This window comes from Atractosteus spatula, chromosome 1, assembly GCF_055471065.1.
Source record: "Atractosteus spatula isolate fAtrSpa1 chromosome 1, fAtrSpa1.hap1, whole genome shotgun sequence".
Taxonomy (NCBI): Eukaryota; Metazoa; Chordata; class Actinopteri; order Semionotiformes; family Lepisosteidae; genus Atractosteus; species Atractosteus spatula.
This window is the reverse complement of record NC_142706.1, coordinates 10500667-10517652: the sequence shown is the minus strand read 5'-3', so window position 1 is coordinate 10517652 and position 16986 is coordinate 10500667. Positions and strand designations below refer to the sequence as shown.

Genomic DNA, 16986 nt, shown 5'->3' with positions numbered 1-16986 from the left:
GCAATACAGCAGCAAACATCCCTTCACAGCGCAGCATGAAAAGCGCGTTGTGCTGGAGGTACTGCTGGGAAAGCGGTGTCCATTTCTGTAGCGCATGAGCTGAGCTAAGTCTGCCAGGCAGGAAGAGAGGGCTTGGACCAGCCCCTGTTTGGAAGGTTCACAGCATTAAAGCAACCAGGCCAAAGATGAATATTCGATCCGATCACTCTGCTCCGGCCACTATTTAGAAACTTACAGAACAGTAAACTAAAATCACCGTACCTAATCCAAAATGTTTTATACAGTATGTTGCATGACCTAGATTTAGACCTAGTGCCAGAATGCATTTTCACAGAGCTCTTCAGATCTGTGTTTAATCTCTGCTGAGCGACTTTATAAACAAGGTATCCGTCTTTGAGGTACGTCTCTTATCGAAAGCAGATGAAACCGAGGAGTCAGGCAATGTCATAACCGTCTCTTCATGGCACACGAGCTCGCCAGGTAAAAGGAGAGGGGAGACGGGTCTCAGCGGTTTTTTTTTCATGTATCTTATGGAGCAGTGTAAGCAAACAGACTCTCATTAGGATCTATTTCCACTCTATAATTTCCTGTCTTGTTGTGGTTTTGCTTCTCTGTTGCCACAGGGGAGCTTGCTTGCGGAGAACATGAAAGTCCCTCTTGTTAGTTACAGAGCTGAGGGTTTTAAAAGATGTCAACTTTATATAAACAGCGGCTTTAATGGGAGGCTATAAAATTAAATATTTCTGAGCACTTTACTGGGAGTCTTCTTGCAAAGGGGATCTGAGACGTGGAACTTGCAAAGTCAAGCTGGTAATGAAAAGGGAAATTCCTTAAAAATGACTTGCATTAAGAGACTCGCTTTTCCTGTTATAAAATCATATGATATAATGTTTGAAAAGTAAAAGGAGGAAGGGAAATGAAATTTAGGGATGATCATTTTCTTTTTTTTTTCCTTAAAAATAATATAATTTTTTTGCATTAGGGGCTACAAGTGATCTTCAATGTGTAATACAGATTTGTATTACACACGAGCTATTTGATGATGAAATGTACATTTATGTGGACAAAAACAACTCGCACATACATGCAAAAACCAACACAAAACCTTTAGTCTGGCAATTTACACAAAGATTACACCATTAGCACATATTGCATTGACTTTTTATACAGTTGTATGCTCCTGACATTTGTAAAGAGATCATTTAGCACTGTGTGTATAAGTTTGTTTTTACTGACCAGTACATTGTGTTGCCTGAATTGTCTTGAACTCTCTCTTGTGGTTGATTCACCACTGCATCTCTAATTGTCGTGTCCAGATTGAAAAGTGCACAGTTGTGTGCATCAGAGTAAGAGCTGAGGGGAAGAACAATGGACACTTCTAATGTGTGAGTTACGTTTCAGGAGTGTGGCGTTCATCTAGTTAGTTTCGGAATTGAAGAACTCTACAGTATGTTGTTTATGTACCCTTTCCACACATCGTATCTACCTTAGCCACAATGCTGGGTTTTTGTCTGATTTATTTGTTGATTTTATTTATTTTTACACTGTAAATATTCTTGTGGCATATATTTATTCCCCGCCCACCCCAGAGATCAGTCAGTTTGGGTTTTTTTTTCATTATGACCCCCACGCTACCAGAACAGTTGCCACTGACCCATAAGTTTGGGAAATGAAGGCTTTGTAACAACAGCAACACTTGACCTTAACTCCTTAACTTGCAGCTTGAAGGCAGTGTTAGTCCTGAAGCCCTGAAGTCAGCTCTGTACCTTCATTATAGGAAGAGACCTGGTGTACAACCAGTCAGTGTCTCCTGCCTAGCATCTCAGCCATAACAGTGTATCAGCAGTTTTACAGAAGAAATGGAGTGAGGAGGAATAAGGAGTGTTTTTCATCTATTCATTTAATCTTCTTAAACGATTATAAGCAGCTGAATGATTTCCTTAAATGCTTAGATCTAGCTGTCACAACCTTTGACTCCAAAGGGAGGAATTTCTTACGTAATGGAACATGTTTTGTGAAATGCAGCTCCTTTTGATGGGTGGAAACACTGCAAGTAACTTCGCTGAGACACCCACAGCAGATGTTAAAACTAAAACACTGTAGCATGACAGTGTATAACAAATTTGTGAATCTTCGAATATGATTTCATACATAAAGCGCAAGAATGAAATGATGGACAAAAACGTTTCGCTTTCAAAATTGGTGTTCTGAAACTCAATGCGCTTGTTCATTCAGTGACCTGTTAGGAATGATTAAACCGCTTGAATATTTTCCAGATGTTTCATTTATAGTCATCGTGATTTCAGTATGAAACTAGTTGGTTAGATTCGTGTTCAGAAATACATTAAGATTTGGGTCATGTTTTTATTTTTTTCTGTGCAAAGTCCTGTACAGCATATGTGTGCCATCCTGTCTCTTCTGTTTCTCCAATAACTTGATAGGAAGTCTCTGGTACACCAATTTAGAAACTGATTTGTCTTCTGTCTCTATAACACTGCTGTGTTCAATTCCCAATAACTACTAGCGAGTTTAGGAGACTCATCTTTCAGAACGTTTACATGGTCTGAATACTTCCAATCTGGAGTCAGTTTCATAACCCTCCACAGTTCTTTTTTCAAAACAGCGTAGGACTTGTCCATTAAAGAAAAACAAGTTTGTCTGCCAATAGCAACAATAAGAAGGATAACTGCAGCCCTGAAGGAATGTATCAAGAAAGGCTTCTATGAATAGCTTTTTTGAGTTCTGCAGGCTTTTGTCAAAACCTCCCCTTAAAATAAACCATTGCTGAATTTCAGTAGGTGTTTCGATAGGTGTCTGCACAAATTTATAAATGCTGATGTACCTCTTCCAAAGTTTAGCAGCACTTTCATCTGTTGAATCATAAGTGTAGTGTAGATGCCTAGATTACACTTCTTTTCTGCATAAGCAGATTTTTTGTAAATACAGTATGTCACTATCAGTTCTGAAGGACTTTGTGATCTGTAGCATATACAATTACTTCATTTGATATAATGTGGACCTGTTAACATGTCATTTTCTGCAGGTTCGTTAAACCAGCCAAGCCTTCCAGCCACACTAGAATTTCACACAGCAGATAAGACATTTAATATAGTATTTTTCACACGTTTTTCTTAAACGTGCAGCTCTGTCAAGACATATTGGGTTTCTGTCCATAACACTTTGATCTTTTATTTTTGGAAAATGTAATAACATAAAAACAATACAACATCATAAAAAGACATCTAACCCATCTAGCTTCTTTGTAATTGATTCAAGGGCTACAGTACATCCAGCCATTTCTTTGAAAACCCAGGGTTTGTTGGATTCAACAACATGGATAGGTAGCTTGTTTCATACTTCCACAACCATTTGGGGAAAGAAGTTTCTCCTTTTCTCTGATTTAAATGTACTTACATGTAGTTTCCACTTCTGACCTCTAGTTTGTGTTTCACTGTTGATACTGAGGAAGTTGACTGGATTACTTTGTAAACAATTTGTTTTCCAATAAGCAATAGAATGTAAAAGAAAAGTCAAAGGAAAAAATAGCAAGACAAGAATCAGTTCTTAATATCAATCCAAAACCTTACTGTTTAACAAAAAAAAAAGTGATCAGTTCGGAAAAGCAAATATAAATTCAACAATTCATTTGGCAGGTCAAAATAATCATTTGCCATAGGCAGGTTTTTTGACACTGCTGTTTTAAATACAGCCCCTCCCCATTCATTTTTAAAACTTTAAACATGAGTAGTAATTGTTAAGAGCAATACATTGAATACATTAATAAAATGAAAAATCTGGAGCTTTAAATGATGAAATCTAGGTTGAGTGAAATACTAAGCTAGGAGAGATGTGAAGACGTTTCTCATTCAGAAATGAATGGGCATGTCTGCTTGAATGTAGCTGTTCTATTTAGAGAAAGATCACCATTTAAGGAAGAATGATGTAAGTTTCACTGGAAAGCTTCCAGTCCTCCTCAATTATTTATACAAGCAACATTCCTGAAAAAAAAACTTTCAGATATATTTAGCAAACGTAGCTGGGGTTTAATACAATGTGAAGCTTATGTGGGATGGAAACAATTAAGAAATCCTTTTATGCTAAAGAGCTGAATTTTGAGAACATCACATAACTGTATGACATACATCAACAGTAAACAGGGCTGTTTGAAATAATGAGCAAATAGAAGCAATGAAGTAATAAAGTGACCATTTGGTTGGAGCAAGCACACAAAAATAGAACCCCAAAAGGGGAAAACACATTGCAGGAGGTTACCGATGTTCTTTCAAGTCATTCCAAGGTATTCCTATAAAAGCGTTCATAGTATTTACTTCCAAATGTCAGTGATAGCTGTAACAACAAAGAATGCAAAAAACGCACCAACAGGAGCAGGGCATTACTGGTGGTTGTACATATTGTACAGACAAACAAATGTGAAAAATTCAAGTAACTGACCTCTGCTACATATTTATCCAGACAGCAGAAGTGTGAGAAGTTTAGAAATAATTGGATTTATAAATACTGTAATGAAAAGAAGTAATTGGCATGAATTGCTTAAGAATGCATATTATCCCTCAAGAAAGGATACTCCCAAATACGAAACATTCTCAATCTCAAACTCTAACAGATTCCCACCAAAAACGACAGCCATTAAAAAAGTTATGCATTTCCTTGTGTTTGTTTTGTTTAAGTAGGTACTGTATGGACCATATGCTTTTCAAATATTGACCTTACCAACATACTCCTAAAACCGAAAATAAGCATCCTGGAAATACAGTATTCATGCTGATTGGTATTAGGGTTTCAATAGAAGCTTTCTCAGTATGTGCATATGTTTTAAAAAATGAAGCTGCATTTTGCTTGATAATCCTACTGTTTAAAACTTGTGCAGTTTTAATTACATGTTTAAAGTATGGGGTGTATGTAGGATTTCCCTGTACTTTCTAGATGAAACTTCATCCTTGTTTATCAACACATGGAAACAATTTAATCGCACTCTGTATTTTGAAAAATCTGCAGGGTTAAAACTAGAGGCTTTTTAAGTGACATCGGCATAACCTTTCATGAAATACCTGTCAGATCTATTTGACTTTAGAGGCCAAAAAGCACATTCCTCTCATTTGGTTTTTAATGAGTAGCCACGTGTGGATTATAACACATTCCGCAGTAAGTAACATGCTTTTTCAATGGAATTTAAATTAAACCATAACATAAATGTATGCCTTTAAAAATCTGATATAGTGGAGAGCAACTCACCCAGTAATGCAGAATGCTGATTAACTCAAAAATATATCGCCTATCAAGATAACACACATACAGTAGTACAGTAGGTACTATATTACTTTAGGCATGCAATTAGCAGTAATAAAAGCAGTAGGTACTTTTATGGAAGTATTAATTTTATAGAAATTTTATAGAAAGGACATTCTGTGGAAAGGAATCGAATCTTCAAGACCTTTCATCTGATTATTAAATTTTTATGCCACCACTATCAAGAGACAAAGCTCCCAGTTGTAACTTGCAAAAATAAGTCAAATCAGTGGACTGTGGTCTTGCTATGGATGGTGGCCAATGCACTATATTGAGTGCTCATATAGCATACCATTTTTTTTTCCATACTTACACAAGAACTGAGACTCTGATATGACAGGCTAACTGTCGTACAGGAAAAAGGAGTTAATGATGCCAAAACTAAATATATCGTTATAAAATGTCTGAAACTTGTACAGATTGAAATATCAGTATTTCAGTTAGAAACAAAGAGGCCACATGTAATGGTTTTATGTACTATTGTGATCAAACAGCATTAGGCATTTATATATTTTTGCTTGTAAACAGTTTAAAGCTGGAAGAAAACCTATTGTCAAATAATGTGTAACACTCTGGGTGTCTGGGAAAATAGTTATGGTCTGGAAAAAACTCTGTTGAGATTTCCATACTTAAAAGCTTTTGTCCACATAGCTGAATTGCAAAATGTTGAATGTTTTTTCATTTCGAGGAAAATATTCAATACTACCTTGCATCATCTTTAGCTCTCAAGCTCAAATTCTATTAAAAAGTATTAAAGTATTAAAGTATTCTGGAGGATTCTGAGTTTCACATCTATGTAGAACAACTGTCCTGCACTATAATGTGCACCATCTAAAGTACCTGTAAATTGAGATAAATAGTAATCATATTAATCAAGCAATATTTTTCTGACAGTTCACTCACATTTAATGCATTTTAGAATTAAGAGGGTTATCACTTTAGCCTGGTCTCTTGGTCTGCTAACTGCTGATGTACTTAGAACTGTAAGCATTTTTTACAAATGGAAACCAGTTTTTACCATTCTGTCTAGTCAGTTCCCAACAGAACACTAAGACATCGCTGGAATTCCCGTGGTATTCTAAATATTTATATTGAGGTGTATCACTGTAGTTACTATTTCTGAAACATGTTTTTGTGTGGGTAGGGAAAGGAAGGGGGTGACAGAGGAAGGAGGGGTTTCAGAATGATTTTCCATGTCCAAGTTAGAGCAAAAAAAATGTAATCTGAGACAGAGGTAGTCTCTGCTACCAGTGTGCGAAAGATAGCCATGTTTAAAAAGTAGCTGATTGTACAGATTTATGTGAAGCTCTTATGAAATTCTTACAGTTATGATTCTTCAAGTCCTGACCATTCAGCAGGACTGCTGAAGTTAAAAGATAAAGCAGACAAAAGTCCTGTTCATCCTTGTACAGTAAAGTAGCTTGCTAATGAGAACTTCAATTGGAGATTCTATTACAATATAAATGTCAATATCAATATCACGCATTGTTTCTCTGTCACACATCACTCTCGCTCTCACATATGACACATCTGACACCAACACACAGGAGTATCCCTCCGCTGCCCTCCCTAAGTCACTGGACACAACACCCTCCTGACAATTTATATTACAGACCCTCCACTCCATCCTCTTCCCCCTACACACCATGCAGGCTCCACACTGGAACACAGGGAGTCCTTGCACCTCATCTTTTGTGCCACGTTTCACTGCTTCCTTGCCAGGCATTGCCCCGCTCCTTTGGGTGCCAACACCTCCTGTTAGCCCTGGTCCAGCAAGCCAGTGCTGTTCCTCAGTAGCATGCACCTACTGAGGGCTACACACACAACTATCTAGTCCAAGACCTAGGTGCCTCAGTACCTTGTATCCCTCTGAGGCCCTCAGTCCTGTCAGCCAGCCTACTAGACCATCTGTCTCTCTCTGCTTCCCTGCTGAAACCTAGACAAAATCTCAATTATTCCTCAGATGGGTTGATCAGGATTCTTATTAATCTCAGAGATGTGGGTATTTACAACTGACCCTACCCTGATAGTTCTGCTCCCTCATGTGGGATTCTACTTCTTCTGAGTGCAAGAGACTCGAATCCAGCCAGCTGCGTTGAATTCTGCTGTTCTTATCAATTATCAGGTGGCCATCTTGGCTTAAGGCCATACCGGGGAGCATGGGTTTTGAGCCAAGATGGTGTCTTCCCAAAAAAGCTTTTTTTCACTATATTACAACACATATTGAAAGCTCAGTTTGGTCTTATTCATTTTAATAATGGCTTTCAGCCAAAATGAATTTAGTATACCCTTCCAAACCTTAATTATTGGTCTCTGAGATAAATTTGTGGGTTTGTAATGTATTTTCAGATAATAAAAGTAGCAAATTCTAACACCAGATGTTATTCAATATTTTAGCTGCTTTTTTTTAATAAATATAATTACTTATTATTGTCATAGAGCCTTTTCATACAACAAACAAATGTCGTCTTAAGGATTCACACTGATTGTTTTTCAGATCTTCAGTGGTTACCAAATTAGTAATACTTGCACAACATATCCTGTGGGTTTAAGAAGAATTGTTTCAATATGCAACAGTCATGACTGGATATGCAGTTCTCCTGACTTCCCGAATCAAAGTGACAATGGAATCAAAAGTGCTCATATGATTGCATAAAAACAAGCTTTCATATCATCTACTCTGAGGCACCTGCATCATGCAAATGATGTTCAATGCAGTATCTTTATTTGAAAAAAACAAGGCACCTAAATAAAACATTTAGAAATGCTGGTATTGGATCAGCATGCTCTGTTTTGAAACAACGGTGCATTCCTGCGGTTTAGCTCTGATCTATTTAGTGAAATTAAACCTTGTTAATCCATCCACCCATCCATTATCAAACACTTACTTCTGCAAACCCAGAGTCTAGCCCAGAAGTGCAGGGTACAAAGCAGAATGCTTTCCCACCACGAAAAATTATATAGTTTGTGGGATCAGTCTGTACTAAACAGTGTTATTTGCACATACTGGAGGAGTGAAAATTAGGGTATAATAACATATTTAGATCACAGTTGTAACAAAAGTGATTTTGCAATTCAGGCTCTGACTTAACACATGCTGATGCATTCCACAAAGGAGGAAAAAATGAGTCTTTGTTACTGAAATAGTTTTATTTTCTGCTTGAGCTGATGATAAAACATTGGTGTCTTGTGTCATTGGAAGCTGTCATCTGTTCAAGGCTTTTTCACTCTTGCCAGTGCCAGGTGCAGTACAGTAAATGGGTCTGTCCTTGTCAGACCTGGGGTCATGATCAATTTCCCTTCATAAACTGTATATATATAATGCCATGACTTGTAGCAAAACCCAGTTAATGAGATAGACATTTCATTTACATTTACATAAGGCTAAACAAAAATTACTACCGCTAATCCCACAAAGAGCCAGTGTACGCTCTGTTCCAATGAAAAAACAAGACTGTAAATTTTTCTGTCTGAAACTAGAGACAGCTTTTAGTCGTGCCACGTTTTTAAAGAGCATACTGTTACCACCCAGGCATTTGGGTTTAATATCCAGATGCAGGAGACGTGTTAGCTTGCAGATCTCTGCAATAAGACTGATAACATGAGGAGTAAGATGCAGGGGCTTCGTTTGTACTCAGTGGCTTGATTACCCTTGTCAAAAGAAGGACTGACAAGGGTGGAAACAGCTAACCAGCTCAGAGCTTCTCGTTAGCCTGTCAACAGCCTTGGCACATACTTGTTTGGTCCAATTACTTATCTTGCTTCTGCCACACCAGCAATATTTCCTTTATATGTAAAGAATAGTTCAATATCCTGTCTGCTCAACAAACGAGTTTCGGAAACTATTTTGATCTGTGTGTTCTTTATCATGGACAAGAAAAAAAAGGACAGGAACTATGAAAAAAAAAACTTTTTTGACACAACCTTTCCTTGTTGCAAATTAATCCAGACCATCTACTGCTGAACACACTGCCAGCCATTAGCACTGCTGCCCTCTCGTCAGCATTAGTAATAAAGACATAAATTAGTATCCACTGGTACAGCTGGTGTGATCTTTTCACTAACAAATAACATGATCATTTAGAATTAATGCAAATTTCCTTGTTTGTGTCTACGTCTTAAAATACACTGGATAACTTCGAAAGTTGGAGGACTTCGGTGCATTTCGGGTTAATAGACTACAACCCGACCCTAGGCAAAGGATCGTATGGCCTACACTTTTAGTACAGGATATTTATAAGATCCCAGCAACTCCAGTTTCCCTGCTCCCACAAGGCGACAAGATTAGATGCGTCTTGAATGGCATTACATGGGGCTGCAGAAGATTGACGTTCATATACAGTAGGTTAATGACCACAGTGTTATTTGGGACTGTAATGAAATCATGGTTGAAAGCAATAGTTCCTTAACAGACAATAATAACTAGCTTATTAATACTTAGAAGACACTTTATTTTTACTATAATTTTTTTATTCTAGAATGGATATCATGGAAACTAAAATGTTTTAAAGAAATTAGATAAGGGCGGCATGGTGGCGCAGTGGTTAGAGTTCCTGCCTCACAGCCCTGCGGCCCTGTGTTCAGCTCTGGACCTGGGTGCTGTCTGTGTGGAGTTTGTATGTCCTCCCTGTATTTGCATGGGTTTCCTCCAGGTGCTCCGGTTTCCTCCCACAGTCCAAAAACTGGTAGGTTAATTGGCTTCTGGGAAAATTGACACTGTGTGTCTGTGCCTGCCCGCCTTGCGATGGACTGGTGTCCCCTGCCTTGTACCTGTTGCTCTGTGTTCCCTCGTCACCCTGAATTGGAATATCTGATAAGAAAATGGAAACTGTTGTATGGATTTAGATCAAATTCAACCTGGTTTATAACCCTAAATGTAGACTAGTGCGGAGTATTTCATGCATAGAGCAAAAAAGTCAAATACAGTATATATAGGAAATGGGAAACACTGAGTTTGAATAGATTACAGACTGGTATTTATGCTGACACAATGCAATTCTAGACAATGCAGGGAGGCAATAAGAAACAAAAGCATATGTTAGAATATACAGTTGAAAGTGCAGCATTTAAATCCGGAGGTATTGTTAAAATTGTGCAATGCACTAATAAGGTCTCGTTTAGAATACTGTGCACAGTTTGGTTGCTTGCAACAAAAAATATTTTGCTGCTCTGGGGTCAGTCCTGTGAAGACCAGGAAGACCAACCAGATACATTCTGGGGCTTAAAAGAATGTCCCCCACTGACAGGCAAAAAGAAATGTCCTAGTCTTCTTTGGAACAAAAAGTTCACAAGGAGACCTGATTGAAATATTCAAAATACCCAAAGGGCTGGATAGTGATTCCTGATTTAGTCAGGAATTTAATTTCTGGTTGAAGACCTTTGCACTGTACTGAAGGCCTGGATACAGAGTAAGACTTATCAAAATAGAAAGAAGTAGATCTGTTAATTAGTTTCAGAATGGTTCTCCACTGAGGAAGTGCATATTATGTACAATTTATGCATGACATGGAAATCAGCAAACCCATGCAAACCCAATCAGCAAACTTTTCCAAAAAGACTATAATTCTTCAAATAAACTTGCTTTTGTTCAGTTCACAGCCATAAAATACTACATTTTGTACTACGTTTTTCTACATTCACATCCAAGCAAACGATTATTTACTTAGTTTTAAGTCATTTTTTTAAAAAGTCTTTTGTATAGTTATGGAATACGACCAAAGACTAGTCACATTTTATTCTTGTACTCTGACAGCACATATCTCTTGCTTTCCACAGAGGCCCAGAGCAGCTGAAGCACCTGCAGAACCAGATCCTCCAGGAGCAGCAAGAGGCAGCTCACCCGCAGCAGCCACTGGAAGTCCCGCCTCCCCAGCCGCCGGCTCCACCTCCCTCTCCTCCACTTCCACCTCCTCCCTCCTTCCAGGAGCTGGAGAGCAGCCAGCAGGCCCCCGCCCACATGAGCCTCCTCAACTCGCACGGCCCGGCCAACAGCATGCAGAGCAGCAGCACCTTCAACTACGCGCGGCCCAAGCAGTTCATCGCGGCCCAGACGGCGGGGGGCTCTTCCTCGGGGTACATGACCCCTTCCTCCGGCTCCTCCGGCTCCAGCCTGCCCTCTCCGCTCTCCCCGCCGAGCCCCCACAAGCAGCTGAACAAAGTCAGCCTGCCTCCCTTCCAGCATTCGTACCCTTACAAAAGCGACAGCATCGGCTCGCCGGTGTCGCCCTCCTTCCCTCCCCCTCCTCCGCCGTTCCTGGGTTCCCCGACCTCCTTCACTGCTCAGGACAACTTTCCCCTGCCTCCTCCACCTCCTCCTCCTCTGCCTGTCGTCAGTCCCACAACGGCCCCCGCCTCTGAGGAAAGAAGTTCCCCCTTCTCTCCCCAGCAGACCCCGGCCGTCTTCCTCAGCTCCGTGCTTCCCTCCCAGCCTCCCCCACCGCCTCCAGTCAATGCCCTGGGCCTCCCCAAGGGAAACAGCCCCATGTGAGTATAAACCTGTCGTCACCCTGCCAGTCTCTGCTATCCAAGCAGTGCCTCAACGCGAACCGCACGCGTTGTCGAAGCCCTCATTCGTCCTCGATACTAAGCTGCTCAGTTCAAAGGCACAGCCGTTTACAGCTTGACGCACACAACGTTTTTACCCCCTTCCCGAAATTGCCATATTCCTCTCATAAACATTTACATTGATGTAGTTACAGGGAGTCGGCCATTTAAAAAAAAACACTTCTCTTATAATACAGACAACACTGTGCTTTAGATACACTGATGCACCATACTGTAGAACTAATGGATTCAATCAAATAGTTCAAACACAGATTCATATACTGTACCCAATGATTAACTGATGTAAAAGTCCTGTTGTAGTATTATTATTAGTGTTATCAGTATGCAAGTGTTCTACACATACTAGGTAGGTAACGTCAAGGGAGAAGCAGCCTAACTGCTTATGGGCTTCGGTAGAAAAGACAGATCTGCTAAAATGATATTTCCTCTCGAATCCCACTGTTGCAACCACACTTAGGTTTTAAATTTTGTGATTATGATACAGATGTTTGAAGACAGTTTTGAAAGCATGTTTTAGGTTCATGTAAACACAGGGATGCTACACATGCTATTAGATGCTAAGCCTAGATTCATGGTTTTATTTATCGGCCTAGAAGGGCAACAGTGCAGATAAGTCTGAAAAATAACATTTCGTTAAAAAATAAGGCAGTGGATATTTTCATATTGCGCAATTCATATAAATCTTTTTAAAAAACTTCAGTGATAGCGCTACCTAGCGTGGCATCCTGAATGAAGCAGACCTCAATATTATTCAGGCACAACACTAAATTGCTCTGCCATTTAGATAGAACGGTAATTTTGAAATCACTGTTTTCCTGTTACGTGATGAACATTTTATCAGGCCAGGCTTCAGTGTAAAGTAAGAACGATACGTTTGCAAAAGATGTTGGCTAGTACCCCCTTGTTTTTCATCCTGGAGTGATTCAGCCCTGCTGCCTTGCATCCTTGCAATGCCTCACATTCTTGCACCCAAGAGCTGAGATAATGTATCGCACCGAATCTGTCAGCAAACAGGAACAAGAAAATGCCAAGATAGCAGGGTCAAAGTTGGAGGAGTTAGAGCAAAAAAAGACTAGAAGGAGGTTAGACATTCAGACAATTTAAGGACAGGCCCTCTCTGATGTTAATGGTCATCTCCAGGCAGATACATTCAGTCGAAACCCCTCTCAGAAAGTATCTTATTCCTGGTAAGGGTCACGGAAACTCAAAGCCTCTCCCATTACAGTGCAACTGAACACAGCCAAGCACACGCAGGGGCCATTTAGAGCTGAGGAACACCACTTCAGTCCTCAAGGGCTGGAATCCAGCAGGTTTTCTAGTCCTCTCTAAATTGTCAACAGCTGAAGAAATGTGCTACACTTACAGTACATTAGGCTAATGATTAGTTCAGCTACAGCATGCAGAAGCGGAATGCCATCCCGAACACGCTGCCATTCTCCGGGGGGCGTGGAGTTCTACCCCACTGGTTTAGAGAGATAAACCGACCTAGACATCATGTCTTTGGAGGGGGGGAACGGAACACCCCAAGAAGTCCCCCAAAACCCAGGGAGAGCGTACAAACATCATACAGGAGGTGCTTCAGTTTAGAATCTTATCCGAGACAGTAGAGTGACCTGCCGCTGCACGTCAAAACAAAAGGAATAAAACTACAGCCTTTCAGTTCATTCTAAGTCACTTTAAGAACAAGAGCAAATAGCCTGAAGAGCCTGACTGTCGCTGGAGCTCCTGAATGCCAGTTTCACAGCTCCTTGCTGTGGGGCTCAGCATTAAAAACAACTTGTAGTTGGAGAGCTTTACATATTACATTTTCAGCGTTTTTGTACCTGTATAGAAATGATGAAGTAGATGCGGTATGTGTGACGATACAAAAAGACCTTACTTTGTGTTGCCCAGGATCAGGACAGAAAATGGAAGCTGTAGTGAAAGGTGCAGTCTGGTTTTTCCAATGATTCCCATGTCTTCCTCTCTCTTGTGTACCTTACCTGCTGTGTCATGGATCTGCTGGTGCATAGTGAGGCACGGTCATGTACAGTATGTGCAGGATTTAAACGGTGGGAGTGTATCTCCTCCAGTATGTAGAATCTGGGATGAAACATGCTATAGAACTGTGCAAGGAATAATAATAATTACCAGTTGTATTAATATAGAGAGAGGTGGCTTAGCAGTATAAAGGAATCATACTGAGCAGAAGAAAGGTTTCGCACAAGAGAAGGCCGTTAAGGACTAGTGGCACATTACACTAAGTAAGGGTGAAACAAATGTGAAAAGGAAATATGCTACAATCCTTCATAATAAAATATTAATGGAAACTCAAAAATTTAATTATGACTTAATAATCCTAAAAATCATTATACAGTATGTTGTCTAGAATCTAGAAAGGCTTTCCATGAGATTAAGAACATTATTTACACGTAATGTATACCATGTATGTTATACAGTATGTATATTACTGTATGTATATTATGAGGCTTGTAAAAATGTATATAAAGAGTTAACATTTATATTTTATATGTTACAAAAATTAAATTTATACTGCTGTGCTGCCTTATTATATTTGTCTATGGTCTATACAGTGCATCTTTGAAATAAAGCATTTAAATAAATAAAGCACTTAAAAGCCAACAAAATGTAATAAAGGATTTATAAAAGACCAGAAAGGGAGTTAAAAAAGCAACAGAAACTTTTTTATTCACAAGAACACTCGAGACTTTGCAATAAAACCCGATGATGTGTTCTGAGAAATTAAGGTCAATATTGTCTAAACTCTTATGGATCTGTTTGTTATAGGGGATTCTCAAAGAAGGCTGTCAGGACTTCACGGATTGCTTCCGACTCTGAGATTCAGGGCACCAAGGACGCAGTCATTCAAGATCTTGAGAGAAAACTGCGCTTTAAAGAGGAACGTTTAAGCAATGGACAGCAGGTGATCTTGTACTCACAACAAATAAAGGCATTAACGAGCCATTAACTTGTATTAACAAGCAGACGCTTCATAGCTGTACCCTGTAGGCGCACTGATGCTTTAAGAAAAAATCACATGACATTTATATCAATAGCATCCTGATGTCATAATGTTACTAAATATCTGACAGATAACACATAATCCCACAAAATGACTTGTCATAAGACCTGAAACAAAATGACTCAGTATGTGTTCATTTACATCCCATTGCACAGCTCAGGATGTTGCTTTAGGCTTACTTGGAAATTCTATAGTTTAGAAATCGTCAGATTTCAATGGAAGGCAGATGGGTCACAGCCCTCCTTTAATAATTGGGGACACTGATAAGCAACATGATGCCAGGAAATGGTTACAGAGCATCGTGTAATTTCAATAAAACACGATGAGGGAGACATGCTGTGGAAAGGGACCTATAAGGTCTTCCTTTTCACACTTTTGTTTCGATATAAAGTTCAGTAGTTCAGTTACATCCTAATAAAGGTGTAAGAAAGATTGAGAAGAGGTGGGAGTCCAGTAGCAAGATTTATTGGGATGACACGCCTGGCTGAGGAGAATCAAAAACCATCTATCACGATGAGGTGGTCAAAACCCCTCCCTTTTCTCAGGGAATTTGCCAGGGAGCTGCTGCACTGGTGAATATAGGCAGACACAATCCTACAACTGAGTCAGCAAGAAACACAATATTAATTTGTACTGGAAGTGGACGGGATTAGGGTGTGAACTTTGGTTTTAAGATCCCTTAAAAAACTCATTTCAATTCCCGTTACTTTACTTGCTGTTTCTCTTTGGGGTCTTTGGGTCATGGAAAGTAATTTTTTGCATTTCCTAATTTGAATAACTGTGCTCATTATCTGCTTAAAAGCATTTAAAATACTACTCGTACTATGAAAAAATGTAGACAGCAATAGCCATTTTATACATCATAAAATAATAGTAAAGGTGAAATAAATAAATGAAATGGGTGTAAACACTAAACTTGAAATCAATAACAGAGCACAACACTTACCCGTGTAGAACTCAGAACGACTTTTTAATAAATTTTGTTGTCATGGACAATGAGGTCCTTTAGGTTCAGCTCACCAGAAGGAACTGGGTTAGATGGATTAAAAGAAAATGTAACTCAAAAGGGTTACATATGAATCTGTTAGAGGAAAATATATAACTACCTTTAAGCGAGGTGTCTTCTATTTTTATAAGTTTTCTGTATTCCCTTAAGTCTTCTAGTAAAAGGAATCCAGCTTTAGTGCCAAAGAATAATCAATTTTATGTAAATAATTATATCAAATTTATAATAAACCTAATTCTGGTTAAAGGGTACTGGTACCTGTAAAAAAAAATATTATAGGACCATGAAAAGCTTACTTTTTTAGCATCGCTTAGCTAAAGCAAATGTGCTTTTAAATACTCTGAGGTTTACAGTGTTACATGGAGTGCAGGACAGCACTGGTACTTATCCACTAACTGAACGCTGACACGCATTAATACTTGCTTTCAGAGATTAACATATGAGGAGAAGATGGCTCGTCGCCTGCTGGGCGCTGACAATGCTGCCACTGTCTTTAATGTACAGGAAGCAGAAGAAGAGCCCACCACACAGGTAGGATCAGCTTCAGAGGGGAAGTCATGACAGATATACTGTAGCAGCAGCTCTATCACCCCGCCACTCACAGCTGGCAGCCCACTGAAGCTCAGCAGGTGTGAGCCTGGTCAGTACCTGGATGGGAGACCTCCTGGGAAAAACTAAGGTTGCTGCTGGAAGAGGTGTTAGTGGGACCAGCAGGGGACGCTCACCCTGTGGCCTCCTATGGATGAGATGTAAACTGAGATCCTGACTCTGAGTGCTAATTAAAATTCCCAGGACATTTCTCAAAAAGAGAAGGGAAGTCCTGTCCAAAAATTATTGCTTTCTAATAATCCCCGTCTATGAATTGGCTTCATCGCTCTGTTCTCCTCCCCACTGACAGCTGGTGTGTTGGGAGTGTACTGGCGCACTATGGCTGTCATTGTATCATCCAGGTGGGGGCTGCACATTGGTGGTGGTGGAGGGGTGTCCCCATTACCTTTAACGTGCTTTTGAATGGAGTGTCAAGAAAAGTGCCATATCAGTGTAAGGAATTATTAAATTATTATTGTTACTATTACAAATGCGGTGA

General features: G+C 39.5%; 1 protein-coding gene across 4 annotated transcripts in view; it reads left to right on the top strand.

Annotated features, from left to right (window-relative positions):
* palld (palladin, cytoskeletal associated protein) overlaps window positions 1-16986 on the top strand; it is a 129404-nt gene that overhangs the window by 95627 nt on the left and 16791 nt on the right. For 2 of the 4 annotated variants that reach the window (XM_088922228.1, XM_088922236.1), the window contains exons 11-13: window positions 11083-11790; window positions 14659-14794; window positions 16329-16430. In XM_088922228.1, coding sequence (XP_088778354.1) covers window positions 11083-11790; window positions 14659-14794; window positions 16329-16430 — 946 coding nt within the window. The remainder of the gene's footprint in view (window positions 1-11082; window positions 11791-14658; window positions 14795-16328; window positions 16431-16986) is intronic. The other 2 variants (XM_088922244.1, XM_088922252.1) reach the window with 2 other exon arrangements.